Source organism: Epinephelus fuscoguttatus, linkage group LG12 (assembly GCF_011397635.1).
Source record: "Epinephelus fuscoguttatus linkage group LG12, E.fuscoguttatus.final_Chr_v1".
Lineage (NCBI taxonomy): Eukaryota > Metazoa > Chordata > Actinopteri > Perciformes > Serranidae > Epinephelus > Epinephelus fuscoguttatus.
The window spans coordinates 35,371,735-35,389,146 of record NC_064763.1 but is presented as its reverse complement, the minus strand read 5'-3'; the positions used below and the strand labels follow the sequence as shown (position 1 = coordinate 35,389,146).

General features: G+C 41.6%; 2 protein-coding genes across 2 annotated transcripts in view; both read left to right on the top strand.

The window, feature by feature from the left end:
* The window catches only part of jakmip2 (janus kinase and microtubule interacting protein 2), a 52,066-nt gene extending 43,300 nt beyond the window's left edge, over positions 1-8,766 (top strand). Inside the window, exon 23 of the mRNA XM_049591717.1 lies at positions 8,488-8,766. Coding sequence (XP_049447674.1) covers positions 8,488-8,631 — 144 coding nt within the window. The 3' untranslated portion in view covers positions 8,632-8,766. The remainder of the gene's footprint in view (positions 1-8,487) is intronic.
* Positions 8,767-15,793: 7,027 nt separating this feature from the next.
* Positions 15,794-17,412, top strand: part of dpysl3 (dihydropyrimidinase like 3) — a 44,413-nt gene continuing 42,794 nt past the window's right edge. Inside the window, exon 1 of the mRNA XM_049591728.1 lies at positions 15,794-16,013. Within this exon, the coding sequence (XP_049447685.1) occupies positions 15,975-16,013 (39 nt within the window). The 5' untranslated portion in view covers positions 15,794-15,974. The remainder of the gene's footprint in view (positions 16,014-17,412) is intronic.

The window sequence follows — 17,412 nt, the reverse complement described above, 5'->3', positions numbered from 1 at the left end:
GATGGGTCCAACAAACACTGACTTAACCCTGTTCTTTTTTCCTAAACCTAACCACTTGTTTTGTTGCCCAAATCCAACCACGTGGGCTAGTTGTTAGTGTGGGAAAAAAACGTCAATTCGCATTGTTGTACCAATGAAGTGCGATTATTTTGAAAGAGACTGTATGTAAACGTTAAATTTCCTGTGAAAACGAGTATATTTTGAAAGAGGACAATGCATGTAACAAGACATAACTTGACACGGCATCCCAGAACGTCAACAACCGACCTTTCACGGTGTATCTGGAGATGAAAGGTTCCATGACCAAACATCGATATGTGACGAGGTCAGAGTGAGAATGTGTTGAAAGTTTCAATGTATCAGCTAGATAATAAAGTGCACATGTAAGGTGTTCGTGGCTTGCAGAAACGTACAATGATAACATTATTCTGGCGATTGTGTTGCAGCAGTTTATTACATTTTTTGGCATTAATTATTTAGAAAGTGGATTTATCATAATTTTGTCGACCAAACTGTTTCTCTGCAAAGTCTGTTGAGTAGCTTTTGTGGAGCTTTCAATTATATCACATGATCTTTACCACAGCAGATGGAGTTGCCCAGGTGTCATGGAATTGCAGGTGGTCAAATTTTCATTTTCTTTGAGCATTTAAGTTGCCTAAAAATCAAGATTTTATTCCTACCCTTGGAAACATTAAGTTAAAGATTTACATTTAATGGTTATTCTGTAGCTTTCTATTGATTTAAAATGCTCTGAGACAAGGATTTGTTTTGTCATCCACTGTGTCCAACGTCAAGGACAGACGTTGAATTCCAGCATTCATCTTTCCTTCTGTGGTGTCTTTGTTTAAAGGATTTCATTTCTGTTGCACCTTATTGCTGACTCCTGTCAGTGCCTATTAGCAGCCATCATCAGTCATCCTTGTTAATGGGCTTCTGCTTTGTTCAGGTCAGGAAGAGGGAAATAGGCTTTTAGCTGTGACTGGTATTGGTTATTCTTCCATCTGATGTGCACCACTGCACTTTCCAGTCAATGGACAGAAATAGCAATAGCATAGTTACTGCTAATACAGTACATCCTTTGCTGATGCAGGTCAATACTATTCTAAAATGAAAATGTCATTATTTTCTATTTTCATAAATTCATTCATGAGAACAGCTCCAACATACAAGTGCTCATTTTTATGAAACGGTTTTAAGACTTGTGGTTTATTACGAGAATCACAAAACTTTCCTACTTTGACACAGTGAAGGCTTCACTTGTCTCACAGGCTTTTTTTTTTTTTTTTTCTTTCTTGGTAACGCAGCACACAGTGCAGGGTCAGTCCAGGAAAACAGTCTGTCTTTTCACTTTAGCCTTGACTGTGTTTGCCAGGCCAGGGGTTGAGCCAGGTTTTGTGTTGTAGACCCAGGCCTGCCAAAAAATGTCTGTCATAAAAGCACTTCTATCTGTCCCCCATACAGAGGTCACTCCCAGAGGTTAAAGTGTACACTGACTGAACAAGTGGTCTCTAAAAATCATTTCAAAACTCTTTCATGAAAAAAATGCCAAGTTTAAAGTTAGTTTGCCATTTTTCCTGCAATTTGAACTGAACTCTGCATTTTCCCTGTTACTGAAAACATAATCCTTGATGACATATTTGTTGTTTGCAAACAGGAACCGCTTTATCTGCAGAACATCCGCTGTAGAGCTTCAACTAAAACCCTCATGACGTGACTCAGAAAAGGGTGGACAGTTTAAAGCTCATATTTTAATGATGAGTCGCTCTGTGTGACATAAAAACCCCGGTGTTATTGTATGTTAGAAAGCCCGCCTCGCTGTAAGGGATACAAGATTGAAACGCCTGACCGTACATCCTTGGAGGCTCTTTAACCTTATTTCAGCAGCTGCTGGTCTGCAGCCAAACCATCCCAGGCGGATGCAGCTGCCCAGTCTGCTCTGTTCAGCTGCTTAGCAACACTGACTTCATGCTTCATACACCGATTAACACGAGAACTCATTTGTTTGCTTTTTAACTACAATTAGAGTAAAGATTCATTTCCAGCTATATATGAAGCAGAGCAAAGTAGCTGAGGTGTGTTTTCTCCTTTTCTCCTTCGCAGCTTTGACTTCAGTTTGACATTCATGTGACTAAATCAGGCTCATCGGAGCAGAAAAAAAGAGTCTTGAATGTAAGCCTTTGTCTTTGCTCTCTCCTGATCATCCTGTGCGTGCTGCCAAAGGTTCACTGCTGCTGGTGACTGTGGCCTCCTTCTGCTGCACTACTGCACCATGCTGCTCTGAATAATGAAAGGAGAAGTTTGTAGTCGCTGTTTCTCAGTTTCTAAAATTATACAATAATACATTAGTGTCATACAGTGGCTTGAGAAAAAAAAAATAGAATGAAGATGGTGCAACCAGAGCCAACAAATATAGGTGTGGGGACATGTAGTTGTTTCCTATAATTTAACTGGGGGACAGCCATGCTGGTACATATACAAAAGTACAGGTGTGCTGTGAGACTAAGTATGCCCTGCTAAAAAAAATGAAGGGGCACTTAATGGTCACAGTACAACATGAAGTCGGTTAAACTTCAGGGATATCAATCTGTCTATTTAGGAAGCACAAGTGATTTTGAAGTAGTTTCACCTGCTTTGGTGCAGATGGATAGCTGCTCTCTCTTTATCCTTCCTGACTGATCCTTCTTTAGTGGTGTTCTGTTAGTGTCCTCGCTACTGGTAGCCCTACAATAAGACCTCCAGCAGGCTACTAGTGTGCATGTTTCTGACCAAACTGTCAGAAACAGACTCCATGAGGGTGGCATGAGGACATCCTCTAGTGGGACCTGTGCTCACAGCCCAACACTGTGCAGCTTGATTGGCACTCACCAGAGAGCACCAGAATTGGCAGGTCTACTATTGATGCCCCGTTCTCCTTACAGATGAGAGCGGGTTCACACTGAGCACATGTGACAGGCGTGAAAGAGTCTGGAGACGCCGTGGTGAACGTATGCTGCCTGTAACACCATCCAGCATGATTGGTTTGGCGGTGGGTCAGTGATGGTCTGGGGAGGCAGATCCTTTGAAGGTTACACAGACCTCCATGTCATAGCCAGCATAGTTAGCTGTTAGGTACTGGGATGAAAATCCTCAGAGCGACTGTCAGACGTTACACTGGTGCAGTGGGCTGGGACAATGCCTGGCCTCATGTGGCCAGAGTTTGTTGAAAGTTCCTGGATGATGAAGGCATTGATGCCAATGATTGTCCCTCTCGTTCCCCTGACCTAAATGCAACTGGGCACCCATGGGACTTTATATACACGTGCAGCCAATGCCACTGTCCAGGAGCTCATTGATGCCCTGATCCAGGTCTGGGAGAAGATCCCCCAGGACACCACCCGCCAACTCATCATGCACGCCCAGATGTTGTTGGGAGTGCATACAGGCAGGGGCAAAACACTCTACTGAGTCACATTATGAGTTGCTGTGATGAAATTCCTGCACATTGGATCAGCCTGTGATTTCAATTTTTTACTTTGATTTTTGTTGTGATTTTAAATCCAGCCCTCTATGGGTTGATGATTTTGGTTGCCACTGACCATTGTTATGTCATTTTGTTCTCAACAAATTATACAGCGTACATCAGTAAAGATTTTCAAGTTGAATATTTCGTTCATCAAGATCTGATGTGTGATTTTAGTGTTCCCTTAATTTTTTAAGCATTGAATTTTAGGTTTTTACTCTAACTTAACTGGATATGTTACCAAGTCTGGCAGAAAAACAAATTGATACAGTACTCAATATGTATGTAGAAAATAATACAGGTAGTGATGCAGGGTTGGAGCATAATCAGGACCATCTGAGAACAGTTATTATTTTGTCTCTAACAGTTTTCTAACCCATCATTTTATTGAATCTCTTGAATAAAGGTGTGCCAGTGCAGAGCCTACTTGGAGCTTGTCAGACCCCATGCATTTTCCTTTACCCTTTGAATTAACTCTTATTGACTTGCCTGTGGAACAGTGGCCCACTTACCCAGTTTTCCAAAGGTCTCACTCGCCGCAAGGCCTTTTGTGCCAAATCCATGAAGACAACTGAATGTTATTTTGCCAAACTCTGTCCTATCTGCCGTCATTACATCATGCCTGGGTGAACATGCACTTAAGCCAGTGGCAACATGAGAGCTGCTGTCTTATGGGGGCATTAATTTTACCAGCCGACCCACCTTACATCCATTTTTAATACGAAAGACGGTGGATAGTCTCCTGCTTTGTTCCAGCATTGCTGCTGTCATTGCTTTAAAAGCCTCATTAAGTCAGAGCGATATCCTGTTAGATGGCTTACTGACCAAGTGCCAAACTGCTTTGTCACAGGATGTCATTCAAAAGGTGCAGTGCTAAATCTTTGGTCATTACCACCTGGGAAATACCAGACAACCCATCACGTACTCTTACATTTTCTTTCTTTATGGTCAGGTTTAGTTAGAAAGTGAAGCACTGAGAAATTCACCCAAATGAAATAAACAACTGACTGTGTTGTTTTTATGGTTTGCAGCTATTATGACATCACCGACATTGAAAGCCAGACAGTGCGAGCTGATGGCTCCGCTGCCTCCCAGTCAGTCTGCTGCGTCCAGACCACAGTAAACCATCTGCACTAGCCTTTGAGCGCTGTCCTTGTTCCCTCACATATTATTTAATTCTTTTCAAGCCATCTGAACTGGTTGGTGTCAGTGTACGAGTGTGTGGCCAGCAAAACACAAAGTGGCTGCATGGGTAAATGAAATATAAAGAATATTGTCAGCTTTCTTTTGTTCTGTCCCCCTTCTCTCAAGATTAATTACTGTCTAAACACGAGTAACACACTGGAGGAAAAGCAGAACAGGACGGTCATAAGACACACAGACTCAGTAAGTCACCATAGAGTTACAGAGGCAGGGAATTTTCGTGGGCTCTTGGCATCTCCGCAAACCTTGATGCTTTAATCACATTCATGTGAGGGAAAATTTCTGCTGGCCTGACAAGTCACTGCGCTGGATGCCAACAGAGCCACAGGAACTGCGACAGTGGTATTCAGCAAGGAATGTGTGGAAATAGAGCTACTTATCATATTTTACTCTGCTTCAGTCCCCTGAAAAAAATTCCACTAAGCCATCTTTTCAGAATATAGCGCTTGATCATTCCTTTTTTCCCCCCTCTCTCTCTCTCCGATGCATTTTCTCTAGATGTCAGTAAGACAAGCTGTAAAACAGGCAGTGTCAGCCACTATGAAACAGTAACAACACACGTGATGCACAGTTAAGATCAGAAAAATGACGTCTTCAGATCAACCAATATTTGAACTAAAAAGGATTATTTCTAGCATGAATTTCCTCACTGCAGCCAGACTTATCTCCTGTTAAAGGTTCTCTCTCTGGCTTGCAAATGTACAAATACTTGTTTGCATTCTCAGCAGGGGCCTAATAGGAAAAACTGGATGCTGGAAGTTTCCGTCTGCCTGAAAAACAACAAAGGCTTTATCCCAGTTGCTGACAACCTGTTAGATGAGACCTGAGGATGTGGCCTGTTTGATTTCATCGTAGCCTACAGTGTGACTGACCTTGAGACTCTTTCACATCTCTGTGGGCACACACACACACACACACACACACACACACACACACACACACACACACACACACACACACACACACATTTGGCACTCCAATGTGATCTGGAAGGCAGTTGTCATTTCTAATCCAGCTGATGAAAATTTCCACTAAGCCTCACAGTGAAACCAGAGCCACCCTCGTACTGTACCAGACTGAACTGCCATTATTCTCTCAACTTTTAATCCACATCAAAAATTCTAAGTGTGAGATTTTAGTAGTAGCTAATGAATTATAATCATGGATGGATTACTGCACAGGCCTATCGCGCACAAGGGACCCCACTGGTCTTCACCTGCCAAATGTCACTCAAATGAACATGGCAAGGCAAGGCAGCTTTATCTGTATAGCACATTTCATACCCAAGGGCGAGTCAAAGTGTGTAAAGAGTTAAGAGAAAAAAATATATAAAAGGTAAAATTCATTACTAAATGATTTAGAATTTAAAAAAAATCACCATTACAAATAGCAAAAGTGCAGACAAATGGTGAAAAGATTATTTAAAATGATTTAAAATCGAGTTTAAACAAGGTTGCAGTCGTTACAGGGTGGAGTAGCCAGTGTAAAAAAGGGAATGTTTTTAGCTTTGACTTAAAAGTGGTCAGAGTTGGGGCTGTCCAACATCATCTGAGAGGTTATTCCAGGTTTGTGCTGCATGATAACAAAATGCTGCTTCACCATGTTTTGTTCTAACTCTTGGGACGGTCAATAGGCCGGCCCTAGATGTCCTCAGGGTCCTAGATGATATGTCACAAGCATGTCAGATATATATTTGGGCGCTGAGCCACAAAGTGATTTATACACAAGCAGCAAGATTTTGAAATCAGTTATCTCAGTGACAGGAAGCCAGTGTAAGGATTTTACAGCTGGAGTAATGTAATAATAATAATAATGATAATAATAAATTTTATTTGAAGGTGCCTTTCTTGGCACTCAAGGACACCGTACAGATACACAAAATGACATTAAAAAGAGATTAAAAAGAAACAACCATAAATTAAAAAAAACAAAAAAAACAATAGAAAGTGACAGAGCAATTGGCATCAGATGGAATAGGCAGTTTTAAACAGATGTGTTTTGAGTTGTGATTTGAAATGGGGGAATGAATCGATGTTTCTGAGTTGGGGTGGTAATGAATTCCAGGGACAGTCATAATGTACCAAATGTGGTCATAACGTACCAAAGAGACTCAAAATGACTGCGAAGAAAAACAAAAGAGCCCAAAAGAGATGGAAAGGAACTGTGAAGAGACACAAAATGGGGTAGCTGTATCAAAATGAGTTGTCTTCCCCCAGAAATTAGGGTTACGATATGTTTCTTTTATGATTCCAATCCATTCCTCTTTTGCTGTGGCTCAGCATTTAAATAACCTTTATCAGATTTGATGGTTTAGTCACAGACTTTCCCAAAAAGTGTTGTGTTTTTCTTTCACAAATGTGGGAATGAAACTGAGTTAAAATGTACAAACAGTGAAATTTATCTTGCCTGGCCGGGCAGCTCTCTGGGCACCCCTAAACCTCTGATCCTAGAATCGCCCCTGGGTAAAACAACCACAAAGAGACATGTAATGACCAAAAAAAAAAGGACACAAATTACTTCACAGAAACAAGAAATAACAAATAGATGAAACACAACAACAAAAACAGAACAAAAAAGATGCCACAAAGTCTGTGTCTTGCTTCATTGTAGGAAAAGTGGTGAGGCCTTTTGCCTGTCTGTGCCAATGGGCCTCTTGTCTCCTTATCCACCCATGATTGGAGTAATGTGATTCTCCTCATGAAGTCTGTTATGTTTGATAACATGAGGCATAGTTGTTTTTAAGTCTTACTGGTTTATATGGGGATAAATGCCAGAGGAATGCCATGCCATGTCTCTCCCCTTGTCCTTTCCTTCATCAGTGATATCTGGAAACAGTTAGTTGAAAAGACAAACAAATAAAAAGCTCAGAGTCTTTTGACCCGTCTCAAACTTGTGAAATATGCTGATATATTGCCATTACATAATTGCACTCCTGTTTACTGAGTGACAGTGTTGAACTCCTGCTGCCCTCCCGACTCAGCAAACTCTCTCTTTGAAACCTGCTGCCTGAAAGATGCTCGTCTCTGTGCGCCGCTGCTGCTGACACCGTCCTGTCTCATTTGTGCTGGCGTGAGTGGGTAATAATCACCCCAGGGTGCCGCCGATGAAGGCCCAAGACAAGCACCCTGAAGAAACATCAGCTTTAGTATTCTTTGAGCTGAAGTGTTTCCACCCTATAGCCAAGAGGGTTTGGACGGAGAGCGCAGGTGTGGCTATAGTTACATATCAAATATCTGAAGTGGTGCTGAAAGGACAGCGGCAGTGTGGACAGCTCCGTGCGCACCTTGGAGACCTGTTACCTGCTGAAAGCACACCTGTGTCCAATTAGGTCACTTTGATATTATCTCACAGACTGTTGAAGCTGCTGAACATTGGCTATTTTAACTCTTATATCCAGCTAAAATCAGAAAGCAGAGGTAGGAATTCGTCTGGCATTTGGCACTGGATGTTTTGCACATGGCTATTTTGGATTTGCACCTTCTTGTTATTGTTGTCTTACACTTTATATACTTTACATTTGCACTCTTCCCACTTTGCAGGCTTTTGCAACTTCTGCACAGCACTTCCTCTCGGGATAAATACAGCCTTAAGTCCACAAACCTCCGTGTATTTAAATGAACTCACTTTAAAATCTGGCAGATACCTCTGCATCAGGCACCACTACAGTGCCACCTCTCCTGCCTGCCTGTCTGCTCAGGCTCCCTCACAGCACCACACACGCACACACAGGCACACACACACACCACTTCAGCACTAGTTTAACTGGCTTTCTCGGTCACTTGCAGGGGCTCCGCCATGGCAGAGCGCAGGGGAAACCGGGACATGGCAGAGGACGACCTGCCGGTTTATCTCGCCAGACCCGGCACTGCAGATCAGGTGCCCCGGCAGAAATACGGCGGCTTGTTTTGCAACGTCGAGGGCGCGTTTGAGAGTAAAACCATAGACTTTGATGCCCTGAGCGTCGGCCAGAGGGGCTCCCGCACCCCGAGGACCGCCAAACGAGACACCGGACAGGAGGCGAGGAGCCCGGCGAGTGACAGCAGGATCTCCCCCGGTGTGGAGAGTCCCGCAGGAAACAGGGGAGGAGGGAAGGACTCACCTGGGGTTCAGATCAGAACCAGCGGCGGTAAGGAAGTGTTGCAGAACCTGGGAGATGACAAGGTAAGAAGACTGTAACTTTTGCGTAAATGGTAGAGAGATGATGCAGCATGTGTACATGACAGGAGTGGTTTCTACAGTGTGTGTTACTGCTGATTTACCTTTCCTGTCCTGGTTGGTCCCATGCCAATATGATGTTTAATGATGTTTCAGTGCCGAGCTTAATATCCCATTAGTATTAATTGACAATATTATAAAAGTTAATGACAGATGGAGAGGTACAACCTTTTCTAGATTACCAATAACTAGCACAATAATTAAGTGAGTCACAAATTATCCCTGATGCTTTCAAGCTATGGGCCACACCTGAATAAAATTTGAAATATCTCCATCATCCACCCATTCAAAGCCTATAAAGTTACTCACCCAAGAGAGGCTGAATGCTGAATAATTATCTATTGGATGTGTCACACCACCACATATCCTTTATAATTGCAAATAGCATTTCAGAATAGATACAGCACCTTAGCAATCAGTGTATGCAGCCACAGAACACCAAAAGGCATGAAACACATGAGTGAAGTTGTTGGACTGGAGCACATTTGATTTCCCAGCTAATAAAATTACTTTTTAAGGTGTATGATAGCAAAAACACAGCGCCTGCCAATATGGCTGGGGGATGAGACAGACTCACCATCCTCTGCCAACTTTCATCACCATTAGTTTGGCTGGTATAATTCTTAAACCCCTTGAGAATATTGCAGAAGAAAAATCCGAACTAGAACAGACGGGGGGAAAGGATTTAAGGACCAAGGCCATGGAGTATGACTGGAGATCCTCAAGGCTGAACAAATGAAAATTTCTGTCATCGCTACAAAGTGTGGGCCACTGCAGAGATTACTTCTGTTAAAGTGAAACCACAGAAGTCACAGCCATGATGTTTGATATTTACTGGGGAGCGACAAAGAGACAACTGTTGCCCACACATGTAGCAGCATACTTACATGCCATTATTTGTGTGACAACTGTAGGTCCATTGAGCTCAAATATAAGCTCGTGACTTAGCCCTGAGAAGAAAAGGTACTGAGATAAATCATGGTTGATATTTTGTGTTCCAACTTTATTATGTTGTCTTTTTGTTGAGATTGTGTCATCAACTCTCTTTCATTAGTGGTAAGCAGCAGCAGTCAGTTAGTAGTTGGTTGTAGTTACAAAGGCCCATTATCTAAACCAGTAATGGTCGGTGTGGTTACAGTCTGGTAACATGGTGAATACATAGAAAACTGCTGAAAAATGTCAGATAGACCTTTCTTGAAGCAGACATTTTGACTTGCACAGGTGTTAAAAATAACATTACACAGCTTTTCCTTCTGTGACATGTCAAAATGTGTTCATAGAGAGGCAGGGTTTTGACATTTTGAGCACCGTTGCATCTGTCTGTAACATTATTCCTGCAGACATTGTGTTTTCCAGTTCCCTCTAAATGATATCAAGAGCACATCTGTTTATTTATTTTATTTTATTTAACCTTTATTTAACCAGGAAGTCTCATTGAGACTGATAATCTCTTTTACAAGAGCAACTTTGCCAAGGTAGCAGCCAACCAAAACACATTCAAAATGCAACAAATACTATTCAAACATAGTGGCCTCTCAAGAAAAACAAGCACATGTCTCTGTCACCACATTCTTTATGATGCCCTTAAATTATTCAATTATAATAAGAGTGTCTTATTTTAGATCTTTTGAAGATTGTTCCATGTCCATGGTGTAGAGTAGGAGAATGCAGTTTTCCCCAGATCTGTTAAACAATGGAGTAAATTAAAAAGCAGCTGCTAACTACCATCCTACCAGAGCTGACACACAGAAGGGAGCAGAGGTAGGCCAGAAGTTTGCCCCATATTGCTTTATAGATAAGAATATACCAGTGCTGTTGTCTGCCAGTGGTCAACGATGTCCTGGGTGGCAATGCTGCTTTTGATTTTGAAAATCAAAAGCCTATTTCGATCAATTTTTGATTTAGAGCTGATATTGCGACACCCCTACTTAAAAGTATGACAAAGTCATATGATGCGACCTCTCATCATGCCATCAGTTTTGATGAATTATATTTCTATCTGACTCAAAAAAGCTGTATGAAAGAAGAAGAACATGAATAGACAGAAGATATTTGTATGTGCTACCAGGCAGACACACTATATGTTTCCTCCACCTGCTGTTAAATGACACTTTCGAGGAGGAAAGTTGGTTCCTCTAATGTCAGACTGAGATTACTCTCTGGGCACCAAAAGTGATGATTCATCTCTGCCTCTCACTCTCTCTCACACTCTCACACACAGTCATTTGCATTTTTTGTCTGACAGAGAAAAGATGCTGTTCGACAAAGTGAGGATGATTTGCAGTTCGTCATTGCAGGGCTGGCCACATTTCGGCACACACACACACACACACACACTGTACTCATATAATGCATAAATGGAGTAAATTGATTTTAATAAGAAGCAGGAAAGAGTTAAACATTATGGGATGGTCTGATGTAATACAATATGTCATAGATTAGAGTCAAGTAGAATCTAATAAAAGGTAATTATCTGCTTAAATGCACAAAGTCATCATCAGCCTGACGTCAACTGTGGTCTGAAATCAGACGCAGCAGTGATAGTGTTTGCTGTCATCATGTTTAAAAAGTCAGTGCACGGTGTTTATCGGGTTAGAAGACATCAATAACAACCAACACACTGTCATATATTTAAAGAGGTATTGAGTGAAGTTCTGTTGGGGTAACGTTATTTGGAAAGAAACACTTCCTGCATGCATACTTCTCTAGAGAAACACCTGATCAGTCCTCATGATATGGAGCCATGATGTCCCAAAAAAGACATATTAATCAGAAAAACCGACCTAAATGATCACTATCATTATCACTTGCACCCTATGATGCACGTCCCAGCATTGTTTCTACAACTTAAATACTGCGTGATGCAAATCTAACCACACACTTTTGGTGAAACAAGTCTATCTGTGGCTGTTTCTGCTGCGGTGGCAGATCTCTTATCGCCCTCTGTTGTCTCCCAGCGTTGATTAATTGGAGACTCAGCAGCGGGCAGAGGAGAGACAGACCTGTTGTGTGACAACAACACTAATGCTCAGAGACTGATTGAAGCCACAACGCTCTGTTTATCTGAGAACACTGATAAATTATCTAAAGTAGAAATGAAATGTTGTCTTGTAAATAATTTTCCACTGTTTTGTTTGAAGGCCTCATCATTTACACTTCAGTGATTTGTGTGCTGTTATTGATTCACAGCCTGACAGCAGACAGTTTGGGACTGGGTCAGTGCACCCCCCCCCAACTAACTGATCTGAATCCTCACATCATGTATTTACTTTCTGTTCTGCATTTTAAATGTAACTTAAACAGACTTTACTGCCACAGTCCATCATGGTGTAAGATTATACTGTTCCTCTGAAGCATGTACAGTGTGTACAGTGGATGTCTTCATTATGGCAGGCGGCCAGTTTCCCCCCCATGTGGCCTGTTAATGAACTGCAATATTGCAGCGCCTGAGGGACCAGATGATTCAGCAGGAAGTAACAGACTGAGACTCTCCTTTTTTGCTTTGTTTGGAAACTGTTTGAGGAAATCAGACTGACAGCAGAGACAGGACATGCTTACTCTTTAGACATTACAGTCTGGATGCTAGTCTTGCTTTACATGACACTTTTCATACCAAGTAATGACAAGAATAAGAGGTGATGTGGTAAGATGTCTGACGATCATGTGTCTCATTCATTCACAATGTTACTGACATCATAATGCTGTAGTTGTTTGCTAATTTTTAGGGTTTATGTGAGATTACTTTATGGAAACGTAATCTAGATATATAATAATCTGATGCTGTAGTACTACTAAACAATAATGATCATAATTATAGATTTTATTGGTTTCCTCCTGTCTGGTGAGCTAATTAGAGCAATCAGCGGCTGTAATGGAGCGAAGAATGGGGAGTGGTCGGCCAGATGTCCAGGGAAGCTGGTTTGGGGAGAACCCCTCCTCTTTGTTATCCTGCAGGGTGGCGGTCAGACTGGGAGGAGCACTTCATGGTCTGACATTCACTCTGACACACTCATACAGTTAATACACAGGCCCAAACATAACACATTAATCTTGTCCAAATGCACACATCTACATATGCATGTGAGCCACACATATAATTAGTGACTTATGAAGGCATCCTTAAGGAAAGTTTTGAAGCAGGAAGCAGAAACAGAAAGAAACTGGTAGAGAATGCGAGCATCAGTGTCCAGTAGTTACAGAGGTACTCCACAATTTTCGTATATAATGTTCAGTTGTCTGAACAGTTGTCTTGACTACAACAAAACCTGTACAAAACAGTTATTATTTTGTCTTCTGTAGCTCACAGAAGCTTTATCAGGTCTAAGAAAACAACCCTCATATATATACATGGTGATGTTATCTTTGTTTTCCCAGCTTGTACTTGGAGATATCAGATTTATAGAAAGACTGCATACAGGCTTACATACGGGGATGTAAAGTTTGAAAATGCTCAGTACAAAGACACGATATAGAAATGCTCTCGGGTTGCATTGTGGGAAATGTAGTGAGGAACTGGGAGTATCTCAGTCTTTTCTGATTTTTTTCTGTTGACCATCTTTTTTAAATCTGTCTCTTGCAAGTCACCAAACTTTTTGCAAATGGATCCAGGTGAGCTGAGTTGATATTAGAAGGTGGACTTCAAACACTGCTAAGCACTAATTGGTGACAGAGAAGCATTACTAGTGCAACGTTGGACATCTGGCACAATACCTACCACAGTTTTTTTTTTTCACTCATATAACTAACAAAGTGCAGACGCTATTCTGTTTGGTTGCCAATGAAAGGATTTGGCGAGTGTTGTGTTGAAGATGATGTCATAGCAGTTTTATGCAATGTCACTATGATGATCAGCTGAGAGTCCCACCGACACTCAGGGCGTGCTGTCCGCAAAATGAAATAGAGAAAAAGACCTGGAACCGAAAGTGAAATGAGTCGAGTCAGTTGGAGCCAAGCCATGCAGTGGAAATAAGGCATTAGTCTGCTGGTGCAGTTTTTTTCTGTATCCTTGATCTGTCTGTCTGTCTGTCTGTGTCAGTGTCAGTTGGCTCATGTGGTCTGAGGTAGCAGGCCTGCAGACTTGAAGTGTGTTGTTGATGCATTCTCCACGGCCTGGGAATGCTGAGGTAATGCCTTACTGCCTGACTGCCATGAAAGGACATGTCAGCATGCAGCCTCTGCGTCCTGTGTAGCCAAAGGCAGCAGCAAAACAATCAGTGGATATTCATTTATATGAAAAAAAAAATATAGCAACTTTCAAAGAATATCCCCAAAATATTTAAAATATGTGACTGTAGAGAAAAGTTCAAAGTGAAAGGGTGAAGCACACACACTTAAAGCTCCAACACAAATAGATATTTGATATAATAAAACTTTAAAAATCTATTAAATATGAAACATTTTTGGTCCCCTCTGAGGCTTTACACCAATATTATGAATATCTTGTATGTTTGACAGTTCAATTTTTTTTCTCTCCAAAATTTACAAAACAAATCACCATTCAAAAATCTAGGCCTAAAAAAATGATTGTCCATATATAATATCCATCACAAGGATTGTGACTTTTTTATTGTAGCTCACACATAAATACAAAACTAAAAAAGAGATTTTTTTTTTTTTTTTTTGCGTAAAACTTTTTGACATCACTGTCTGAAGCTTCTGTGTTATAAATCTATATCTTCCTTTAAAACAATGAAAATCATGCTGACTGAAAATATGATTTTCCAGCTGATGGTGGTACTACACACACACACACACACACACACACACACACACACAGGCACACCCTCAGTCACGTGCATGCCTCTGAACCTCATTATGGGTGCATTAGTGCTGAGGAGGGGAGTGGAGGAAACGACCGGTGGAGTGAAGGGGGATCCACTTTGGGGCCAAACAATAGAGACACATGGCTGGGTGGGGACATGCAGAGAGGGCGAGAGGGTCTGTGTGTGTGTGTGTGTGTGTGTGTGTGTGTGGTGGGTAGACGTGGGGTGTGTAATGTGGTGGACAGGCTCTGTGACAGCTGCTACATGATTTGGCCCCTCCTCTGTGTTCAGCAAAACAAAATCTGTAGGTAATAATTGGCCGTGATTTAGCTACACTCTGAACCTACGTGTTTTTTCATTTATTTTTTGTTATAATTTTTATTTATTTTTTATATAATATTTAAATTCAAACAAAAAGTGATCCTGAATTTATACAGGAGTCATTTTTGTGTATTTGTTGAACAAATTTGCTTGTTTTTATTAAACAAAACATCTGAACATGTCTAAATTTAAAACAGAAATGTGTTTTTTTCAGTTTTTCATTTATTTAAGTGTTGTACTTCCCATTAAAAAACCCCCACAAATGTGATCATATACACTCCAATGAATTTATTTTGCAATTCACAGTTTGTCTGTTTAGTCAACACAGTTGTAATGCTGCTATAGGATTATAAAACAGCCAAATAATTTCAGTACTTAATGTTGGTAATGAGGATGACAACAAGGTGTAGAATGATGGAGATTACCACCCTGCAGGGATTAGAGAGTCCTGCTTTTGGTACCTCCTTGACTATAGTGCCACACATGCTTTTCTAATCAATCATGCAATCATTACTGGCCTTCTGCTCTGATCAATAAACTCATCGGCTGTGTTACACAGACACAGAATATAACTCAAACTGGTGAATTTTAAACCAGCTTCTTCAGATTAATTATAATTTTGATCTTTGAAATAAACAATAACATCATATACATGCTGAAGTATATGTGCAAGAAAAATGTGTGACAGCTCAGTAATGCAGACAACTGGATGCGGGCTGTTCAGCAGCTGCTCCACTGCGCCCTCCGGTGGAAAGATTGCGACATCGCCTCTTTCCAGTCGAGCCTATTGAGGGAGGGGCCGGGTGTCTGAGCCACAGTACGCTCCTATAGCACTGTGCGAGGCACTTTACATCGCACTGACAGAGTGGCGACCATTCCCTGAAGCTCCCATCCAGGCGAGGGCCGCTGCAGCATCCGTACAGAGGGAATATTGTTTTTCAAAGCTTGATTTCAAAGGTGGAACCGGACGAAAAATGTCTTACCAAGGAAAAAAGAACATCCCAAAGATCACAGTGAGTATAAGAGTTATTTCTGCTTCACTGGCTGAAGCAACTTTGATGCGCGCTGTTGCAAATCACTGCGTTAGTGTTTCTGCCGTCTCACAGCAGTGTGTCATAAACAGTTAAATGCGGTCACTAGCGCGACCAGGGGCTTGTAATTTTTTCCTTCTATTGTCAGACCTGACCGCAGGAAGCCGCTGGAAAAAATACGCACCATGAAATGGCATGAGTGGCTGCCATAGTGACAGCCAGGCAGGGAGATGAGGCGTTTTCTTAAAGGTGTCCTGCATCTTCTTTGTTGAGGGGCTCCATGCGTGTGGCGAGCCGGCTCGCCCATAAAAATCAGTCATGTTTCTGCAGGGGCTCCTGCTGTCTGCAGTGCATGGCTGTGAGTTTATGGAGACCGGATCATGTTTAAAGATCATTTTTAAATGCAGTCTGGCAACATATTATTGTAATATTGCATACATTATTTCATTAGCTATCCATTTTCCCCACAGTCCCTTTTTACATCTTGCAAATATACATATATTATTATGTTTTTAATGTGTGAGAGGCCATTAAAAACCACGTTTTAGCCATTTTGACAGGGATGTGTCCAGCCCTTTCTCTCTTAAGAAGATTATTTAGGGCCTAATTGATCACATGTATGGGAGACCATTAAAAAATGATGTTAGTCTAATTTTTAATGAGCATCCCATTTTGATGCACAATATTTTAGTGACACACTTAAAAGTATACCATCTATACTATAGCCTAATTATATTGTCCTATGGGTATCAGACTTTAAATGATTGAAAAATAAAGTGAGTTATGTAAAATAATTTGCAGTTCTTCTGCATCAGCTCTTTATTTTTCACCTGATTTATTTTAATATTTAAAATGAAATGTGTCTCCTGCAGACATGGGCTCCTGTTCATGTTGCAGGCTGGTGCAGAGGAGAGTGAGAGGAGGAAAAAGAGAGGTGGGGGAAATACACGCCCATTTGTGATGAGCTGTGATAAGCTGGCCTTGTAATGGGGCGCTTGTATTCCTGCATCATTGGAAGGAGAAAGATTCAGACTCCAGTCAGAGCAACGAGGGTGGAGGTTGAATCCAGGGCAGACTGGTGTTACACAGCCAGCCAGCTGGGTGCTGGTGTGTGTTACAACTGCAGAGAAACCTCTCCCTCTCCTCTCTGTGTGTATGTGTGTGTGTGGGTCTGAAATGCCTGCCTTCCAGTTTTCATTGTTGCAGCCCAGGCTGCAGTCAGGGGTGTGTTGCTTGGCTGTGGGAGACACAGCCTTTGTCTCGTCTCCTCAGCTGATATTACACCAAAGGGGTGGTTTTGGGCTTATGGCCTGTCGAGGACTTGAATCCTGCATCCATATTCTGAGCACAGTCTCTCGATGTCAGCTCTCTTTAAGTAGGG